Source organism: Pygoscelis adeliae, unplaced genomic scaffold (genome assembly GCF_000699105.1).
Source record: "Pygoscelis adeliae isolate BGI_AS28 unplaced genomic scaffold, ASM69910v1 Scaffold91, whole genome shotgun sequence".
In the NCBI taxonomy this organism is placed as follows: domain Eukaryota; kingdom Metazoa; phylum Chordata; class Aves; order Sphenisciformes; family Spheniscidae; genus Pygoscelis; species Pygoscelis adeliae.
The window spans coordinates 2,154,566-2,176,076 of record NW_008824196.1 but is presented as its reverse complement, the minus strand read 5'-3'; the positions used below and the strand labels follow the sequence as shown (position 1 = coordinate 2,176,076).

Sequence of the window (21,511 nt, the reverse complement as noted above, 5' to 3'; positions counted from 1 at the left end):
CGGGACTCTTACTTGTATTCAGTTTTCATTTCTGTATGTGTAGATTTCTGTAGCACCTGATTTTACCTTACATCCTTGTATTTTAGTTCTTATATATATGGAGTATATTGTTATAAAAGAATTAATTCCTCCAAAGATATAATTGTCATTCAAGTTCTTGTTTTTAGTAGATTTTCAATTGTATGTAAATGATACAACCTATATTTGCAAAGCAAACTGAAAGATACAGCTGATTCTTTTTTTCTAGGTCTTTCTGTTCTATTGCTTTCATTGTATTGCTGCAAAAGGAAAATCAGTTATAAACTAGATATAAATATAAGAACATATAGTGCAATAAAGAAATGCAATCAAGAATTCAGTTTAGCACAACTGAGAAAAAAAAATTGTCTCAATCCTCTTGTTTTAAAAACTACATTAGATACTGAATCACAGTTTGATTTTTCTACACATCAGCAATTTATATATCTGCATACAGTAACCTTCGTTTTGAACTGCTACCTTCTGTATAGGTAACAAAAATTAAGATCAGTTTTTAAGGAGTTGATGAGAGAATCCAGACTGTAAGAAAAAAGGCTGTACAGTAAAAACTAGTTAAATAGTGTATGCAGAGAGTTGGAAATCTTAATTTGCAGTTTCTAAAGTTTTAGCTGTAGGAAAATTATAATCTACTGTTGATTAGTAGTTACGTTCTGCAATAAATTTGAGTCGATTTGAAGAGACTCTTGTCTAATGGTCAAATTTCCTGCTTGAATATCCTTCATAGTGTCATCAGCACAAGCTGGGACAGAAATCTTACAGGTATGAAAGCTGCATTTGGTGAGCCAGATAGGTCTTACATCCTCAGCTGAGCCAACAGGACCTGTGATACACTTTCTTCACTGCGAGAGCCACTTGTTTCATGTCTTCCAAAAACATCAGCTTGTAAAATTAGAGTCCTTTTTGTGAAAATTGTTGCATCTGTTCAGCTGTCAAATCACAGCCTTAAAAATGAAAAAGTATTTCTATGTTTCCCAATTTTAGAGTGAATAGTTTTATGAGCTATCTAATGAAATATGGGGGGTTTAAAACTGTCTTTTGCTGAGAGAAATTGCTGCTTATTCACTTGTTTAAACAACCAGTTAAACATGTTTATTGTCAATGCTATTTTCAGAAACTTTGTGGAAATGAAATGTCTTACTGCACTTCTCTGTCTCTCAGGTTTGACTCGGATACAACAGAGCTCCACAGCTGGATGACCCGCTCAGAAGCAGTGCTTCAGAGTCCCGAGTTTGCCATATATCGAAAGGAAGGCAATCTCTCAGATCTCAGAGAAAGAGTCAATGTAGGAGAAAGTACTCGTATATATGTCTGTTAGTTTGTATTAGCTTGTCAAAGTGCTTTCAAAGTCCAAGTTTAAGCGAGTTCAAATGTAGACTGACAAGCATTGATTGTTCATATGTACAAGAGAAATTTAGAAGTGCTCGCTATTTCTGTAAATTTCAGATTTTGGCACCAAAATTGCTACACAGGCTGTCTGAATACAGAGATCTTTTTTTTTTTTTGTTCATACATACTCGTATTTAATTAATATATTCTAGATTCATGAAAGTCTTTGGTGAAGTTGAATCAAAGTCTATATATTACGTCTTAAATATGCACCATCATTCTATACTAACAGCTTAATTTGACATTATACGTGCATAAATTGAAGGATGTGAAAAGTGTCATCTTTTAGTGTATGCTAAAGAAAATCTGTACTAATTCTTTTTACAGTGCTGTAAAATATATATGAAAATCACCAGTCTCCACTTTTTTTTTTTTTTTAACTCTATTGTAGTGCCATGCCTGAACCAAAACCGGTTCTTTTCTACTTTTGGCAAAATGAATGAGTCTGCACTGCTTAAGGAGTAGCTGTGTTTGTGTATATGTTTCACACACTCTGAACTTAGCCCTTGAAAACTAAACTATTACAAATTTTCTTCCATATTTAATTTTTGTAGATAGATACAAAAATGCCTGTCTTTTCTGAGTAAGAGAAAGGGGAGTTCTTTTTATAATTAGCTCTTACAGTATCATAGTTTATCATGAAACTTCATTAAAATATATGGTGATACATACTCCTAGAACACAAACAGATGGAGCAAAGTTACTGTACTGAAGTTAGTTTTGCTGCTGTTTTTTCTCACTTTCTGCTCATCCGTGATAAATCAGCTATGATAAGGTTGAGGAACACTGAATTTCGTGACTGTAAAAATACATTTTAAAATTTCATGTTAAATCATATTTTTCTTGCAAATAATTTTAATTTAACTGTTAATGTTGTCATAATATTACTGTTAGTAAGTATCCATTAGAATGTAATATCCTGAATTTAGTTCATGGCACCAATCATGTTATGTGAAATGTACATAAATATATATACATGAGTTCAAATGCTTCCATACAGGGGTAATGGGATTCATATAATACAGAAATAGATACACAGTTAATTTTCTGAGTGCTTCAATCTTCATTGTAGGTAAAATTAAAAAAGAAGCAAAGAGGAATAATAATAAAAAAAAAAAAATGCTCCTGTCTCCCCTTCATATATTCTCATTTTGAAGAACACAACAATTTCAAGGATGACAAATTAGCTTGTCTTGACCTACATATTATGCTGGATACCTGCACTGTCAGGTTTCCCTAACCAATATGATGTTTCACCTCATACTGTCAGTTTCTAAGACTTTATAAAAGCATTAAAGGATCCAGGAGCCATGGTCCACCTTCCTCCTCCTTTCTTTTCTTTGCTTCTGAGGAGGTGGTGATCACTGCAAGGAAGGGGGTGGAGGTAGGTGAACCACAGACCCTCCTCTGGTCCCAGCTGGAGTTCCCAGCAGCTCTTGCCTTGCCTATGTTGGTGCTGAGGAAGAATGCTGAGAAACCGCTACCTACCACATTTGTTCAGACCTCATTTAGGTTGGTGAAAACATACATAATACTGGAGGAAGAGGGAAGGAGGGAAAAGAGGTGTGGAATTTGTCCAGTGCCTGGGCATTGTAAGTTTGAATTCAAGACACTGCAGATAGCAGGAGATATTTCAGATATTTCTTTGACCTCCTTGGAAATTGAATAACTGGATGGGTAAGAAACCAATTTCCAGCTTCTTTACTGAAAAGTAGTGCAGGAAAAGGATATCAAGAGGGGTCTGAGACAAACCAGTAACTCTAAATAGAAATAAGAGAAATGAACATGTATCCTTCATTAACATTGAAAATTTTTTTAAAGACCAAGACTGGTTTTGATTTCACAGAGTATCACTGCTTTTTAAAATGAACATTTTATGGAGAAAATCAAGTTACATGTAGAAGTTTCTACAAGTTTTAAGGGAAAAAACATTCTGATTACATGTATTAATTTGATAGAGAGAACTCTGAAAGATGGCACTTTACAAGTACTACATGGATTCTGTGTTGAACGGTTTTCACTTAATGGAGGAAGTCTTTGTACATGCTTTTCAAAAAAGCAAAAAAACACAGGTTTTAAAATGCCAGGTTTTAAAGCTTTTGTCCTGACCTGACTTTTCCTGGTCTGGTCTCTGTCTCCATCCATAAAACTAGTAGCCAAAGCAGGAAATACTATCCAGTTCATTGATTTGAGCAGTTTCATTGTTGCTTGTTAACACTTTTTGTTTCTAATTCCCTCAAAATGAGCCTCAAATCAATGGAAAAAGATTGTGTGGGATTTAATACATTATAATCTCTAGTTAAGTTGTAGAAGAGGTATAAAAAAAGAGGAAATGCCACAAAGGAAAACATATGTTAATGATAATTGAAAAAGATTGTATTGTAGTGACATACGTAGTCATACCCCTGTGTTGTACTTACACATGCATGCGTGCGACCACGTACACATGCATGCAGAAGTCCCATCTTGCCCTTACTGGCTATCATTTAGTTTTCTCCCTATATGACAATATATATATTGGTGTAGCACAGAACACCTGTGCTTGGCTGATGTCAGACCTACCATTTATTGCCCACCACGGTAGGTGCTGAGTCCTAGGGCTTTTTCCCAATGACTTTCTTTTCTGCTGTTCTTTTGAGGACAGGCTACTAGTTGGATGATTTTTTTTTTTCTTGTTGCGGCAGCTTGCTCCTACTCATCATTTTTCTTGGTTGAGGGGTCACTTCCATATGATATAGTGGAAGTGCATCTGCTGTATGATGGAGGGATGCAGGCTTCAGAAACAACAGCCACAAGGAAAGCACTTTCGCCATTACTGATGATTCATCAAGTTCAAAAGCCGGCTCCCATCCCAGCTCAGAAGAGGCCTGGGGGAGACAGAGCCAAGAGCAGGCTGTATGAAATGCACTGACTGTGTTTGCTAAGCCAGCTGCTCTTCAGATACTGGCAGGAAATTAGCCTTTGGCAGATGTATTAGGTAGATTGAATATATTAGACATGCACAAAAAGTCCATTCCTATGTCTGGGAGAAGCAAAAATATTTATAGCCCTTCCCCGCTACAAAAGAAAGATATTTGTCTTACCTGGCCAGAGAGACTGGATGCCATAAGTATAGAAGTTTCATTGTGGAACAACCATACTACTCCCCAGTAATGAAGACGTCCAAACGTTAATGCCTTAAACGTCGTTACGCTGCATCACACTGTTAACATTTTCCAGTTAGTACGTATATTTTATTAAATACAGACTTAACAATGACTCAGGCCTTTTTTGTTTTTCTTAAGCCATAATGAGCTTTCAATATTGCATGTTCAAACATATGAAGGTTCAGGTGCAAAAAATTAAAGCTTGCTAGATAGAAAATCGTGCGTAATAATGTCAGATTTGAGACTATACACCAATAAACCGGGAATAAAACTCCTTGGAAGGAGTTTTGGTTACCCAAGAAGAAGCACCTAGAAATTCAGAATTGAAGGTAAACATATAAGGAACAGATGTAAGGGAAAATGTCAGATATCCTAGACAATTAAATTTGTTCTTTTGGCATCCTCAAAAGCCCTGTTCTCATTTGTTCGGGTTTTTTTAGTGACCTTTTTCAGACATGCTTTGTTTGGCCTGGATATTTGAAAGCTGAATCACTGTCAGAGCCAGTGATGATAATGTTGCCATCTCCTGCCCTCGGGGGTAATTGGTCAGAGTCAAGAAGGCCAGGGAATACTGCTACTGTGCATCCTTTCACAGAGCTTTCAAAGTAGGATGTTGATTTGATATGAATAACATCCGAATTCCTCGGATCATCAGTGTTTTCTAGGTTATGAAGTCATTAACTGCCAGCTAAAATCTCGGGGTTAAATAAAATGCTCAGCGTTGTGAAAATAGCCTCTTCACCTTCGGCTGGCATTTAGCTAAAGATTAATTTTTAGTGTTATTCAATGAGTTAAAACTAGACTATTATACATTTGCATTGCTAGTTATAAAATAGTCCAAAAGAGAATTAATCCCCGATTGGATGAAAGCCTGTAAAGGTAACTTTTTTTTCTCTCATATTGGTATATTTTTTTCTGAAAAAATCTTCTATAGAAAACAAAAAGAGTGGAAAAAGGGAAAGTTATATATTTGGAAATATTTTGAAGTGACTTTGCAGCTACCACAATTGTTCATCAAAAAAAGTGTTGATTACAATGTACAGACTCTTAAGAGTTTCAAAATTTCACAAACCTCTTCAAACTTATCCCAGCCTACTTGTGTCACGAATGAACCTGAATTTAGAGTCTTATCCCTTTTAGTAAAGGAAAAAATGAACAAAACAGAGCCAGAGAGATAAATAAGAGGTGTTACCGGACTCCTACTCCCTTCGTTTCTAGACACTTTACATGTGCCCATGGAAATCCTTCTTCCAAGGGACTTAAAAATCCAAGATGCCGTTTGCAGGTTCGGCAAACAATGGCAGTGTGTACGGAGTAATGGCAGGACCGCGTGATTAGTACTATGAAGTAATTGGGGTGGATTTCCTCCTTTCTCCCTAGATCAGGTAATTTGTCTTTGTATGAGGACCAAGAGGACAGTCTTTTCTCCTTTGGCTAGCATTGTGCTTTCTGTGTGTAAGCATGTCTTCCTGTAACCAGTGTTGGAGCTTCATTTTTATAATACGTGCTAATTACACAAAAATAAATGGAGAAAAGTAATTGACAGAAAGTTTGATATGTACCACATTTTCATGTTTATTTTTAAGGACTTTTCATATAGTGCTTGTATTTTCTATCAGGACCTGGAAACTTACTTTTCAGGAGAGAGGTGGACATTTATCCACGTGTTTCTGGGCACCATGTATTATTGGACACTGAAGGGTTCACTGCCACAGCCTTCAGTGTCATATCATTTTTATATTTCAAAAAGCTAACTTGTAGTATATTTTAGGGTTTTTTTATGATTCGTTTGTGCTCACTACAGTTGCACTCATGACAATTACACATCTGGCATTACAGACGGAGTAAAATTATTTTCAGTATATTTTAGTGTTTTTATGATTCCTTTGAGTTCTCTGTAGTTACGCTCCTGCTAATTATACCTGGCATTATAGACAGAGTAGTATTAATCAAGACTCTGTAAGAATTTTTGGAACTCTGCAGAGAATTAATAGACTTTTTTTTTTACATTGGAAAATATTTAAATTGTGCAGTGGAATGGTAGAAGATTTTATTGACCTACAAAAACTATAAATAATACAGTCATCTTCAACTCATTGGGATTAAACTTCGTAATCTTTCAGTGATAATTTAGGTATCTATTAAAGATACGTTTACAAAATCCAACATATTTCCATCCTTAATTCTCTAAATATCCTTTCTTTATATATTTTATTTATGCAAAATTGTTTTATTGAAAGTGTTTGATAGAAGCTTTGGCATATTATTAGAAAGCCTGCTGTTTAATCATTTCTATATACACAAACGAACGGCAGTTATAAATAGGCTATGGAAATGTGTGAATTTAACTGAAAATCTCTCTTTAAAGTTCCGAGTGTCTCCTCACCTAGGAAAGTCTTCCAGGGAGCTGCTGCTTATTAAACTGAAGATGTTTTAAGCATCGCACTTCAAAAGTTATTTTAAGAGAGTTTATTCAAAGGTGTTTATATTACTTCCTCCTAAGCATAGCAATCTATTTGAAAAATAACATCTTCAAATGTAAGTGTATAATATTATTCTACTAAATGCATTCTTAGACACCTAAGAAACCTACTTGAGGTTTCTTTCCAGTTGTAAGGAGCCTTTTCACCTGAAGAGTCAAGTCACACAGAATACACCTTTGCTGTGGAAATAAATAAGATGAGCAGGAAGCCTAGTGGGGTCAGCCAGACTGAGGAGCCATAGCCAGGGTTGTGTGTTGCCTTCCCATTCACGTCATGTAGGATTTGCAGTGGCATATCCTTTTGTATGTGTGTATCTGCTGCAATAAAGTGAGGGAGACTGATTTATGAGAGACTGTGTTGGTCAGGATCTCTGGGAGGCATATAGTCTGTTATATTTTTGCTATCAAACTTGGCTGTGGCCCTATGCTTTTTCTTTGGGCTTCTGATTTAGAGCTTCTAAATTATACAACTAAATTAGTTTAAAATCAATAGAATGACTTCATGATGTTAATTATGAGACAGCATTGAGGGGCTGTCAGAACTAAAATGATTTTACTTTCCATCTGTATTGCTACCAACCCAAAATGAAATGAGAAACTTAGATTCCTACTATATCCTGAAACTTTAGCAGCTAGCCTTTACTAGCCATTACCAGCTAGCCTGAGTGCTAGCCTGAACACGGGTGAGAAATTTTTCAGTACAGGAAGGTGAATTGAGAGTATTAGATACAACACACAACTAGAAGCCTGTGTTAATTCTGCAGTTAATTCTCACCTTTATTAGTAGTTCATGTATGGATGTTCATTTATATGTTAGATATCTACTTTAAGATGCATTTTACAGGGTTTTTTTTTGCCATCCAAAGAGTAAAGTAAGCAATCAAATGGTATATGGGTTCAATACTGTGGTGTGTTATGAAACCCTGTGATTTGGTTAGCATGCTCAATTCTTGCTGTTATCAATAGGAGCCGCATGAGAAATGAGCAAATCTATTCCTCCACAAGGAATTCCTGTTGAACATATATTTTTGTTCTGAAATATTGGGCTTTGAATAGCTCTTAATTTGTGTGTCTTTCATTTGTCTGTAAAATACTGACGTGTATCATTTGTCAACTCTGTTCTGATTCTCAGTTTATGTATTTGACTTTATGACTGACTCCCTTCGTGATGGTATCTGGTACTTGCTGCTTTCATTGCAAATTGAGAGGCTGGCAGGGCAATATGACAGGTTAAATGGTCTCGAGAAATCAGAAGACATCCCTGAGATTAATTACTTTCTTCTTCAAAATCCCTCTGTTGAAATACTCACCTTTCCTGTCATGCTGCAGGCCATCCAGCGAGAAAAGCCTGAGAAGTACAGAAAACTGCAAGATGCCAGCAGATCAGCTGAGGCCCTGGTGGAACAGATGGTGAATGGTAATTACATGGGAGTTGATTTAGATAATCTTCTTAGGGATTTGATAAACGCACAGGTTCATATTTATCACAAGAATTATATTAGCAAATACTGTCTAAATGGAACAGTAAAGTAATATTACCTTATTTTTCTTTTATTATTTCTGAATGTTAAATCTGTTAATTAGAAAAGAGAAAAAAATCTTACCACTTCAGTACCATGAAAAGAAATGTGTGTAAAACGTGCTCACAGTAATGAACTGTATATTAACAATCTGTTCTGCACAGAGACTTAAGTTGTAATCTTATTTTCTGAGTATGCTAAGCTTTTGAAGGTACATTAACTCATCTGAGTTAGAAAGCTCTGAAGGTATTATTCTGAACAGTTTGAAAAAAGTGCTTTCTGACTTATAATATACAATGTATGTTTTGTAATATACATGTTGCTGTAATGTTCTGTATCATAGAAAATATAAGATTTTATTGGGTTTTGGAAGAGATTTTTGGCATTCGGCTTTTCAAAGATAATAAATGTCAACGCTTATACAACTCTTAAAAAAGAAAATTAGTTGCAAGTTTTTTATTTTTATTATTGATTTTTCAAAAAAAAAATTGTTATGTCATTCTTTTGAACTTTTAGATATTTTTAAGGGAAAAAGACAAACCAAAGAAAGGTAGATGGAAGTAAAATTGTAAGTCGTGCCATTGTCCTTGATATTAAAGAATGTCTAACTTTGCAATAAAATATTAAACACGGGCCAATATCTGCCATACTGATATGATTACCAGAAATATAGATGTTGAATGCACCGAGCTTGGGAACATATATCTTATATTAAATTGTTATAATGAAGAACCAAGAATTTAATTGCTAAAAATTAAATGCTTTGAGTTTGAGGTACTAACTGGCCCAGCTAAACAAATTTGATGGAATCCTAAGATTATCTTGCTTAAGTATGAAAGTGCAATATTTTAAAAGTGACCATATTTAATGTGTGGGGCATATTTATTTATTTAATTATCATTGCTGCAACAACTGTTGCAAGGGTTCCCTTCTTAGGCTCCATGAATAGACTGAAGGGAGTCTGGTAACATTTGTACCCTCTTTGAAATCATTTGGGCAGTTTTCCACAGCTGATCATATGAAAAATTCTGTCAATTTTTTTGGACATGTTTTCTGTCTGGGAGAACTGGTTGTACAGGACTTTTAAGGCAGTATTTGAAATTTGTGTGGTGCCACATCAAGGTTGTTATTTTGGGCTGAATCTGTCCAGAACACATTTAGCAGTGCCCCACTCTTCCTTTGGCCAAATGCAGACTTGCACCTCAAGAATTCCAGCTTCAATTTCTTTACATTATATAGTACTTTCTGGTGACTAATTTTGGTTTTAGTTGCAGAACTCAGTAGCACATTATATATTACTTTTCCGGTACTGTACTACCTACCATGCCTGGTATCAAGTAGATTAACATTCTGTCTTAAATATTCTCATGTGGTTTTAACTCAAGGTTCTCTTTTTTCTCCTTCAGTCCATGGATCCATGCTTATTAATGGTTTATAGATGTTGTGATCTTGACTGTGGCTAGATGTGCATATAAATATTTCCAATATCTCCCAAATCAAACCTTTTTTTAGGAAGCACATCTTCCAGTTGGGACGCAAGCACAGGGTAGACTAGCTAAGCCAGCATGACTTTATCTGTTTCCTATCAACTGCTCTAAGCTCTGTATCATGCCATATATCGTGGTAGCCTTGGTAGCAAGAATATTCTAGCAAGGATGACAAGTTAGTTGCCTGTGAGAATGAACATGCTTTTTTGTCATAGTTTTAGGGAAGAAACAATTCCTTTGAAAAGAGAAACAGTTCCTCTGGACTTGAAGCCTAAAATGTTTATGGGACTTTCAGCTACTCGACTGCTGCAAAGGCTATTTGAAGAATGGTGTATGAAATGGTTAAATAATTCAGTAATCACCACCAGGTGGGAGCGGTAGAGAGTAGAATTAAATAATTAACATTAGTTGAGGAGAACTGTAAAATGATTTTAGCAAAGAATTGGCAAATGGAGTATCTTGCTAGGTGTTCAAAATTATGCTTTGAGTGTAGAGGAAGTTAACTGCCATGTTCAGCCTTTGTACTTTTAAATACAACACATTTTCTGTCTGTCATTTCTTCCAAATCATTATGATCTAATGCAATTGCAATTAATGGAATTAACTCTAAATTGATATTGAACTAGAGTTATGTAAAAAAAAGTAACTCAACTTTAAACATACATCTCAAACTGTAATAATCTTACGCAGCTTTATATTCTCCACAGTAATTCAACTAAGTTTCTTTAATCTTTGTGTGGCTTGTGGAAATTAATTTGGAACATACAGTCTTAATCTCTGTTATTTATTTTTGTTGATTTCTGGATTCACTAGGAACAAGAGGAAAGGATATAGTGTAGGAAAGTTTTGCTGAATCTGCAAAATAAGGTTCAACAGAACAGACTGACTGTGCCTACATATCTTCCTCTTCTAATGCTGGAACACTGTTCCATAACATGGGAAGAAACTGGAATTAATGTACCTTTATGGATTTGTGGGAGACACGCAGTTGAACATCTAGTGGAAGGAAGATGTATTATGTTGTCTTGAATGGAAAACCTTTTTAACTGTCACAATTTACAAATCACAGATGATGATGCTCCCATCGTAACTCTGTGTGGTACTTTCTTTAGGGAAACCAGTCAGTGATACAATTGATGATTGTCATGCATTTGCAGTGTAATCTGTAATTAAAAGCCTACACAATGCAAACAGCTTTAAGGCATAGATCAGTTCTGAAGTCAAGTGATGACAATTTTAACTGCATTATTATTTTTTACTTATTGTGTATTGATATTGTGTACTAATAATGATTAGGCTCTTAAGATTCCAATTATGCTATCACTAAATTCTTGGGTTTATTTATATATAAGATGTGCTTCCTTTTTGCTCATAAACAAGATTCTGAATGTAACAGATGAAGAGTATAAAAAGATGAAGACCTCTGGTGGATCATAAGAGTTCGGAATGGTGGTGAATTTTATTGCTGTATCATTTATATTTATTTTCTTGCTTTTATTTTTACCGTGATAAGAGGGGGAATAAGTAAATATAGGATTCCAATTCTGGAGAGAATTGGATTGGTTTACTTAGGGTTTCATTTATTTGTTCCTTAGCACAGAGGAAAATATTCTGAGGAAGTGTATTTTTACAGGGCACTATTCTTGCCTTATGTAAATGCTTTCAGTCATTGTCAGCAAAAGTATTTTGCACTAGAAAGAACGGCCATCTCACACAGTGCAGCTATTCTTGTGTTTGTAAGCCGTGTGTCTGGATTTTGCCATTTGAAGGACTTTTCCCACCACAGGGGAAATCATTGATGCTTTTGGTGGACGATTCTTTACCCAATCACCCATTTTCTACACGGGCCGTGCTCTGTGTCTCCTTGCCCATGCTTTTAAAGAAGTCTGATGATTATAACCAATGAAAACTTACATCTGTTTATCAGTGTTTCTAGGAAAAAAATCTATTCTGTTATTCTTTTCTAAATTCTGTTCTAAAATAGAATAACAAATCTGTTGATGCATGAGTGAAGCAGTTTAGCAGTTTGAGTGGACACTTGACTATTATAGTAGTTTAGAATAAAATAAATAGGGCATCAAAATGAATACTCAGAGAATTTTGATAGGCAGCATTAAAGTGAATACAAATGAATTTGTTGTGATAAAAAACGTAATTGTTAAATGCCATTGTTCTGTGGAAGAAATATATTATCTTGTGAGTTACCATTTCACATACACTTATGAGTCAAAAGCTACAAAAACTCAGATAATATTACATTATTCTATCAGACCCATAGCAAATGATAAATGCACTTAATAAGATATACTTCATATTAAGTGGCAATTCCAAAGTACTTGCATGTAAGGTGCTGCACAATTAAAAATATTCAGACACAATTCGTTATACGCGGTACACAACGTAATACAATTAATGGATGCACTTCAGATAATGATCTGTTTCCTCTGGGTACAGTATATTTATTCACTGATTATATCAGAAGCTTTTAGAATATGAAACATGAAAAGATTATGAACCATTATTCCTAAAATAATATCGTTCTACCAGAGAATGGGTTTTATATTATTTCTTCGCCTGCTTGTCAACTTTTGATATGTCTTGCTGCCATGAGTGAAGCAGAGTAAGGGGATTGATGTTAACATCATGAATGAAAGCTGGTAATTGCTGAAGTTGCTAAAGAAAATGAAGAAATCAGTACTTATCATGGAAGTAAGTTTCAAATTCTTGATTTTCACCAATTTAATGAGCAAATAAAAACATTAAAATTATGCCCTCATTGCATCAACTACTCAAAGAATTATTAATTTGTCATTTTCAATGAGATGGAGGACTAGCGTTCTTCAAAAAAGGCAAGATTTTGACAAATTTGCCCAAATGATTTCAAGTGCAAGTAATGGCCATTTTCTTGCATCCTTCTGGAAATGACATACCGACATCTGATAGACAACTTTGAGTTACCTGAGCAGACTGTGAATTAAGAGCGTTTTAAAAATGCATCCTATGGAGATTTTCAGATGGGTCTTCCTTTCAGTAGGATGTTGTGTTGCCTAATGGAGGTGCACCTCTGCAATCTTTTGCCAAACATGGCTCTGCACACTCCAATCTTGTACTGTCCACTTCAGTTACATGAAGAGCAAAAACATTTCTTTGTTCATCTGTGCGCTTGTGGAATCACATTTAGACTGAAAGTTTAGATAATAAAGAAAAGAATGAAAGAAAATTGAATAATGTTGGGTATTTTCACATATTTAAATGTTATGTTAAGAGGGACATATGAGTGAAAAGAAGAAAAGAGGATCTGATGAGTCTGGATTTTCATCGGAAATACAGTCCCCCCTGAATCCTTGAAGAAAATATTACAGTGAAAAGTATTATTATGTAAGGAGAATCCATGACTGCACTTCCCTTGGTGATCATAATCTTGCCTAAGGGTACTTTGGAGACTGCGACAGCTGAAAAGAGAGGAAAGGAGGAATAAATAAAAGCGATCTTTTTATATCTACTCTGCCAAACTCGTAGGCAGTGTCTTCCAGGTTCAAAGGTTCAGAGAACACAGCGGCAAAGATATCTGCTGTCTGTTATGAGTATACAGCACTTTTATAACCAAAGTCACAACAGGACAGAAGCACTTCTTGAAATACAGCATAGTTAAAGGCTCGTCTTCTATATATGTGTTTGTTCTTGCTGTTGGTAAGAGTCAGTATCTATGTGCCTAGTCATCTTTGATTGTTGTTATTCAGACATGCTATGCCATGCAGGTTTATGCTGCCGCTTCACATATTGTTATGTTCATTAGACATTACACTTTAAGAAAATGTAGCTATGCATACCACATCTCCAGATGCAAACACACGCACACAAAAGACCAGATCACTGTTGGATTTTATTAAGATGTGTTAAAATACTGTTTACCTCTTTATGCTTTAAAGTTCATTTTATATCCTTGCTCAGCCTCTAAACTGTGCCATCCAGTTTCCAGAGTATAATGTGTATGTATAGCTGCTCCAACCGCCACAGTTGCCATTATCTCCCAGTAGTACTGGGCTTCCTACCTTTCTATATTTTTGCTTGTACTTTTTGAAATAATGTACGATTTGCTTGGCTAGAACAACATCCTAGAAACAGACCCTGTCCAGAGAACCTTTATCAGATAGTGCACAGTCTGTTTCCAAGTGGGCTGTTTCCAAGCAACTGTATGGAATAGCCCTGAGCTAAATCCAGAATAGGATTTGCCAGAGAACTGTGGTGCTCCACAACAGACATGATCCCAGATTGTCATTTAGTGTGGTTTACCATATAGCATGCGTTATAGTCGTTCCTTAGAAAATTTTATTATAATAGATTTCCAGTACTTTTTGTATTTAAGGCTTTTAACTGTAATTAGGACTCCATTTCCTGTCTCCTACCTTCAAAAATTGCACAGGAACTTTACTATTTTTTATTCCCGATGAAGAAATTTTACTGGGGATTTGGAGTGCGGGTTGCAAACAAGATAAGCCATATTGATAGTGTATCAAAAATCATGGAAGTATAGCACTGAAGACTTTTGTCTTATTTGCTTTTAAACTTGTTTTTAAGAAATAGAAAAACACCCTAAATTTGATTATTTTGGTAAAAACACAGCTTCTGTTTTACTGGTTAACTAGTGTATGACTAAGTGATGATGTTATTAAAAATGTTCTTAAGCATGTAACATTACTCAATGGATTGAGAAGTTTATTAATTTTGAAATCAATATTGGTCCTACTGCTATGTGTATCATTACATGTCATGCCAGTAAAAAGGTTAGGAATTACATGTAAACTTCCTCTGAAAAATTAATGAGATGCTTAAGTTAATATGATTTTGAACTCAACCTGAGTTTAAGTTTTGGAATAATTATAAATTATGTTATTGTAAGACCCCTTTGCTTATCTTTGATATGTATTGCCTTACTTTCTTCACAGAGTATATGGAGCTCTTTTGCCTTTAAACAGTTCTAAATAATTACCTTGTCTCTAATAACTAAAGTCAGTTTTCTTTTACGAAATTTAATTTAAGCATGATTATTGAAAAACAGACAGACATAGGCAAACTATATCAGAGAAACCAAACCCTGTCTGAAAATAATCATAGAGAAATGTCACCTATGGTTTCTTGCTTCTTAGTCTTTGCTTAATGTCTACTGATGGCCACTGTTGGACACAGAGGACTGCCCTAGGTGGAGGTTTGATTTGATCATGTGTTTATTCCTCAGTGCTTATGATATTTCTAAAATAACATGTAATGCAAAACTTAAGGCTTGGATTATCAGAAACATCAAAATAACTGGGTAATACAGTTCCCATTCATTTAAATCGGTCTTTTTATTAAAAAAACCCAACAGTCTTGTACATTAAAACCTAATTACAGTCCAAACAGTTTTCAAAATCCAACTGTCAGGCATTTTCTTATTTCTTACAGCAGTTTTAATTAGCTTTATGTATTGTATCTCTACTTTCTGCTTTATTCCCATTCTTGTATTTTAATGCACTTTATAATTCATTCCCATAGGAACAAAAGTACCCTGGCAGCAACTTAAAATATTTTTTAAATGCTTTCTCCACTAATGTGTAACATCTGTATGTTCAGGACTGTTATTTGATGATAAATCATTAACTGGATTTATGAACTCTCAAATAGAGAAATAGAATTGTTAAATTATTTTACTTTTTTTTCCTTTTCTTTGTGACTTATTTATCTTTAAGTGCCAAACTTCTTCTCTTGTTTTCTTTCTAGAGGGTCTGAATGCTGACAACATTAGACAAGCCTCAGAGCAGCTGAAGAGCCGCTGGATTGAGTTCTGTCAGTTGCTGAGTGAAAGACTGGCATGGCTGGAGTACCAAAATAACATCATTGACTTCTACTCCCAGCTGCAGCAACTGGAGCAGACAGCAATTACTGCAGAAAACTGGCTGAAGGCACAACCCACACCAGCAACAGATCCTGCTACAGTACAAACTCAGTTGGAAAAATGCAAGGTTAGAGATTCTTCTCCAAGCTTTTTATGATATTGTACTTCATAGGTGTTCCAACAGTGGGCCAGGTTATGACCTACGCTATTTCAATATAAAAGTGGAAAATGGATTCCTTATCTTTCCAAGGTAATTATTGAAAATACTTATTCAAGGAAAGGAAAGACTGGTAAAGAAGTAAAGAGGCAATAGAACCTAGCCTATGGGTATTTAAAACTCTGCCCCAAATATTTAGTTATTAAGATACTTAGATACCTAAAGCTAGGGAACTATGCCCCTAAACCTTTCTCCTTTTTTTTTCCCTGTAAGAATCTGTGTCTTTGGTTCTTCATTAAGAAACTGTTGCTCATCACCTCTGTCATAAGGATCTGGGCCAGAAAATTGTCTTCATGGTCAAGTCCAAAATTCTGCCATTGCAGACCACTTTACTTGTTACATACCCTCCATTTTGATGCAGGGTGGATTGTGTAGTTGAATGGAGGAATATTCTTCTGTCATCATATGACAGAATTACAATAGTTGTACAAAAATGGTCACACCAATTCACTTATTATTCTCCCTAAATGTTTTCATTCGTGTGCTGCACCATCATAGAAATTTGCTTATCTCTGTTACTGTGAACAACTCTACAGGTGGAGATTACTTACAAGTTAATATTGTTGGACAGGAATCTATTGAAATGTAATGAATTATAAATTGCACGACATACTTGTAGAAGTTTGACTTTATGAAATCTCTGGCTCCAGAAGCTCTCAAACTGAAAACAATGTTTGAAACCCAAATTTAGATCCGTGCTATTACTTCTATTTTCAGGCATTTGCAAGCTGGCATTATGCTTACAGGGGTTCTCTGTTTTCTTGCAGAAAGATTCTCTTACAGTAGCTCTACTATGAACTGTACATTTGGCTTACTTTCCTCATTTCTTTTTACTTAGTCGTTACAAGTATCACCGTGTATACAAGGTCTCCTGAAGGTATAATAGCACAACCCCAACCTGTAATGTGTTACTGTGGGGCTTCTGGCAACCACTCTGCATCTTCACGTCTCCTTTTCTACTTCATGCTATTTAGCCTGTACATAATCTAACGGAGATGAGCCCAGGGTTATGGGACATGTGGAGTTTTTATCTTCCCAGCTCCACATGAAAAGGATGCTCCTTGGGCATGGAATTTTAATGTACAATCTATTTTACTTTCTTTGAGCATTGCACTACTAACGTGACAATGTCATGTGAAAGTGATTTTAAACAATGGTAAGAGCATCATATTGGGAGCAGAGGTATTGATTTGTGAGAGATGATTAAAAATGTTGAATTTGTTCTTATTGTAACTGATGTAGTTGGAAGCAAAACAATTGTGTAATGTGCATTGAAACAGTGGTGATTTCATGGCACTAGTGATTTCATTTGTTGGACAGCTTTATCTTGATGTTTTTTGTTCAAAAATGTAGGACGAAATCATCCGAATGTCAACCCTTCAGCCTCAAATTGAACGGCTAAAGGCTCAAAGTCAAGCGCTCAAAGAGAAAGAACAAGGGCCGGTGTTTCTGGATGTTGACCTTGCTGCTTTTACCAGCCATTTCAAACAAATACTTGCTGACATGCAGGCCAGAGAAAAGCAGCTACAGACCAGTAAGTGTTCATGACAAGTCAATTTGCCTGACTAGCATGCAAAGAATAGGTGTATATTTTTTGTTTTCCTACTTTTGTATTTGCTTTTGTCACGCTAAACCAGTAGTAAAATTTAGGTGGTCTTTTCTGCAGTTGAATTAGTCTTTCAGAAATTATCAGTGCGTTATATATTTTATATTAATAGGAAAACAAGGGAAGGTACACTATTCAGAAGCAAAGGTTATACTCAATGTAGTTCTACCATCAGATCTCCTCTTGTTAGCATGTGTATGGACAGATTCAGTGATTTTTTTTTGCGACATAAAACTGTCTTTGTTTAGTCGGGTTATGAGTCAGGGCTGTCTACCTCTGTCAGTAGAGAGCAGAGAGAGTTTAATTGCAGGAGTGAATCTGCTCTAGATTTTCAGAGAATAGAAATTTAACTCCATAAAGCTCATCAAAGAGAGTAGCTGCTTTAGGGTATCTAGTTTTTCATCATCTGGTGGCCTGTTCCTTTTTTGCAACACAGAATATATGACTGCTAGTTATAACATTATTTACAATATTCGTAATAAAATGCATTTTTCAAAAGGGGAAAAAAGCTGTACCAAAATAGAAAGTTGACTTTATTCCTTATTAAAAAGATATAACATGTCAGTGACTACTGTACATTTTCTGTATTTGATTATGAAATTAAAAATAAAGTATCGGATAAAAATATAAATTAAACTTTTCTCAACAGCAAGGAGATTATTTGCCCCTTAAACCAATGATATCTGTAAATGACCGTACTGTTTTGAAATTAGACATAATGCTAGCGCCTTCTAGTGGATCTTTACAGTATTGCGCCTAAATTATTTCTTTAAGAGGTTTGGCAAGGTTCCATTTTTACAGATGGATTTTTTTTTTTCAACAACGCTGCATTATTGTGCTGCTGTGGTTATTTCAGACGTGCACACACACGAAAACTGAACAGGTGATGGTGCATAGGAGAACTGAAGAAATAAAATGCAAGTGTGCCATAGCATGTGATGAAAGAGTGAGCTGTAGAAATTTAGTATCAAGAAGTGTAAAGTTTATTCATGACTCTAAAGTCAGGCCATACAATGGATAAGATTTTAAAACTTCAATGCCACACCAATTTATATGCTGAAATCAGTTACCGTTCTGCCAACAGGAAAATACGGTAAATGCTAGCTTCTTTATGATTTCTTCTATACCCAATGTTGTGTAATTGCTGGATTTGCCTCACCTAATTTTACTATAACAAGACCTTGTGAACTAACCAGTTGATTAGTCCTGTAAGACGAGTAGTGTTCACTGCCTGAACTGTAATGCCACCAAGGAGAGGCTTTGGGAAAGTTCTTCCTGGCTGTAGCTGTTCATTCCCGCTCCCGTGCTGCAGTATGGTCCTCCACTCTCCTGGCCAACCGCAGAAGCAGCTGTCCTGAGGTGGCAGCATTGAATAGGCTGGGGAGAGTCTCCTAAACTGCTAGAGAACAGAAGTCCCCGAATCAATATTTTATGGAGTCCGGGTCTGTTGTTGTTATATTATGTGGCTGCTCTGCATCACAGGCGCTTGATCTCAAATGGTTCAGCTGTCAAGATGAAACTGTTTTATCCCATACAGTACATACTCGTAGTGATATTTTAGGTGAGATTATTATGTCAATCATATTTTATCTTCAGAAATTTTATACACAGTTTTATCCGAAGTGCTCACTTCCTTTCATAACTCTGCTGTAGATATGAAAGATCATGCTTGGGATACTGCGTTAGGTCTAACCCTGTTTCAGGAAAGTCTTATGAATCAAAAAACGTGAAAAAAAAACCCAAAGCTGAAGCACAGAAAATTTGACTCTTTGCGTCTGAGTTTCTTCTGCTTTCTTCAATGACTATTTTTCTTCTGTTGAACAAATGGAGAAAAGGCCATATCCCATGTCTTTATTTTAGCCTTAGTTTAATAGAAAATGTTGAAATTTTGCTAGAGCATTTTAAATATTTCCATCTTTTATTTGCAATTAATTATTTTCTATAGATAGAAAACTTTCTAAAAGACTGAATGATGTTTTGTAGATCAGTGGTAGTATTTCCCTGTACATATAAACTACACGTGCTAGAAAGATTTTTTTTTTTTTTTGATTCATCATTAGGAGTTTTTTCATGTTAAAAGTATTTTTGATTCGTCATTAGGGGCTTGGGGGTTTTGTGTTTTGGGGTTTTTTTAATGTTCCATTATGCCATTATCTTTTCTGATGGATAAGGGTATTTAGCTATTCTGTTCTGTTTTCCAAGGGAATTTTTTCCACAAAAAAAGTTTTCTCTAGTTCTAGGAGATTGTCTCCCTCAAGTATTTTTTGTTTGGTTGGGGTTTGGTGGGTTTTTTTGAGGGTGGTCGTGGTTTGTTTTGGGTTTTTTTAGGTTCAAGAGTGCTTAGTAGTTTCTCTATGCTGCACAGTAGATTTCTTAATAAAATATTATTAAAGATTAACTCAGATTTTCTCAAATGTTTTTCTCCGTGGTTTGATTAGCACTTCCAGTTATAAAACCTTATTTAAAGCCAATTCTGAAACCTGATTGGTTGTTTTTTCACTATTTTGCAATGCTGTTTGTGAAAGAAATACAACCTCATAAAATATGAGGAAATATGACCTCATTTTTCTTACTTTATAGAATGTTTGTATATCCATAGGTAATTGATCCTTTTGAAGATGGTGTATCCGTCACTCCAGCTCTCCCTCCTCCCCAAACACATTTAGAGTCATTTTTAGAATACTGGTACAGAGTAAAAATAGAGGTCAGACAGTGCTTCAAACTATTCAGTAATGTACACAAAGGAGTGACATGGACAATCATGGCGATAATTCAAATACGAATAATGTGATTTCCCAAGAAAATTCTTAGTTTTATGATTGCCCTGGTGAAGAATGGGGGGTTGAACTTTATATTTACTTGCCTTGACATTAACTGCTGCCATGTCAGGGAGATTTCTAGGGAGCAGCCTGGTCAGCCTCCCATTCCCTCTCAGCACAGGGAGAGCTGCCGGTCAGTGTCAGGTGAGTACTCCCTGGCTCAAACTACTTCCCAGGGGGCAGCTGATTCATTCCAGTACTCGTCTTGCGCTGTGACTGGACCAAACTCCTCTAAGGTGCTTCTGTTTTTCAGTCTTGCTGTGGTGAACTCTTACCCAGCTGTAGTCTTCAGTGAGAAGCATTCTGATACATGTTCTCAATTTGACAAAACTGTTCTTCAGAGGGGGTTTGGGGAATGTCATTAGATTTTTAGAAAGTCACTAAAAAAAAAAAAAGCTTTTGTGGCAGGTGAAATTAAGAATATCAAGATGGAGATGGCAAAGGAAAAGTCATACTTATTTCCATTTTTCTCTGCTTCATAAATTCATGCACTGTGCTTTCCCTTCAAATTCTGATTCTACCTTTGTAGGATCAGTAATTCCTGAAGGTGAAGTCATCATCGTCGTTGTTATTATTGATGAGGCATCATTCATCTGCATTTAAATGACGTTCCTCCTATTTATTTCAAGGACTTTAGAAAGTTTTTGCCTTCTATTTCATGTCAAGATTCTTTAGACATTTTAGTTACCCATCCCATGCTTACAGTTGTTTTGCATGTACACCACTTTTCTCCCTAATCCACTAGTACAGTATCTTAAAGAGGGTTGCGTTACATAGAGTTCATGCAACTCAGTCTTGGCATAATTTTATAAGACAACAAACCGCAGCAACTGTAACAGTGTGATGACCATTTGGAGTTTTAGTCTGTCATTTGTCTGCTTTTGCTTAAACTTTGAACTGCTGACTTATTTTCATTCTCTAAGTATCTTAGAGATGG

The 21,511-nt window shown here is 35.5% G+C and overlaps 1 protein-coding gene across 1 annotated transcript in view; it reads left to right on the top strand.

Annotated features, from left to right (window-relative positions):
• The window catches only part of DMD (dystrophin), a 1,204,567-nt gene that overhangs the window by 383,156 nt on the left and 799,900 nt on the right, over nt 1-21,511 (top strand). Inside the window, 4 exon segments of the mRNA XM_009334780.1 lie at nt 1,198-1,321; nt 8,383-8,470; nt 15,818-16,059; nt 17,503-17,683. Coding sequence (XP_009333055.1) covers nt 1,198-1,321; nt 8,383-8,470; nt 15,818-16,059; nt 17,503-17,683 — 635 coding nt within the window.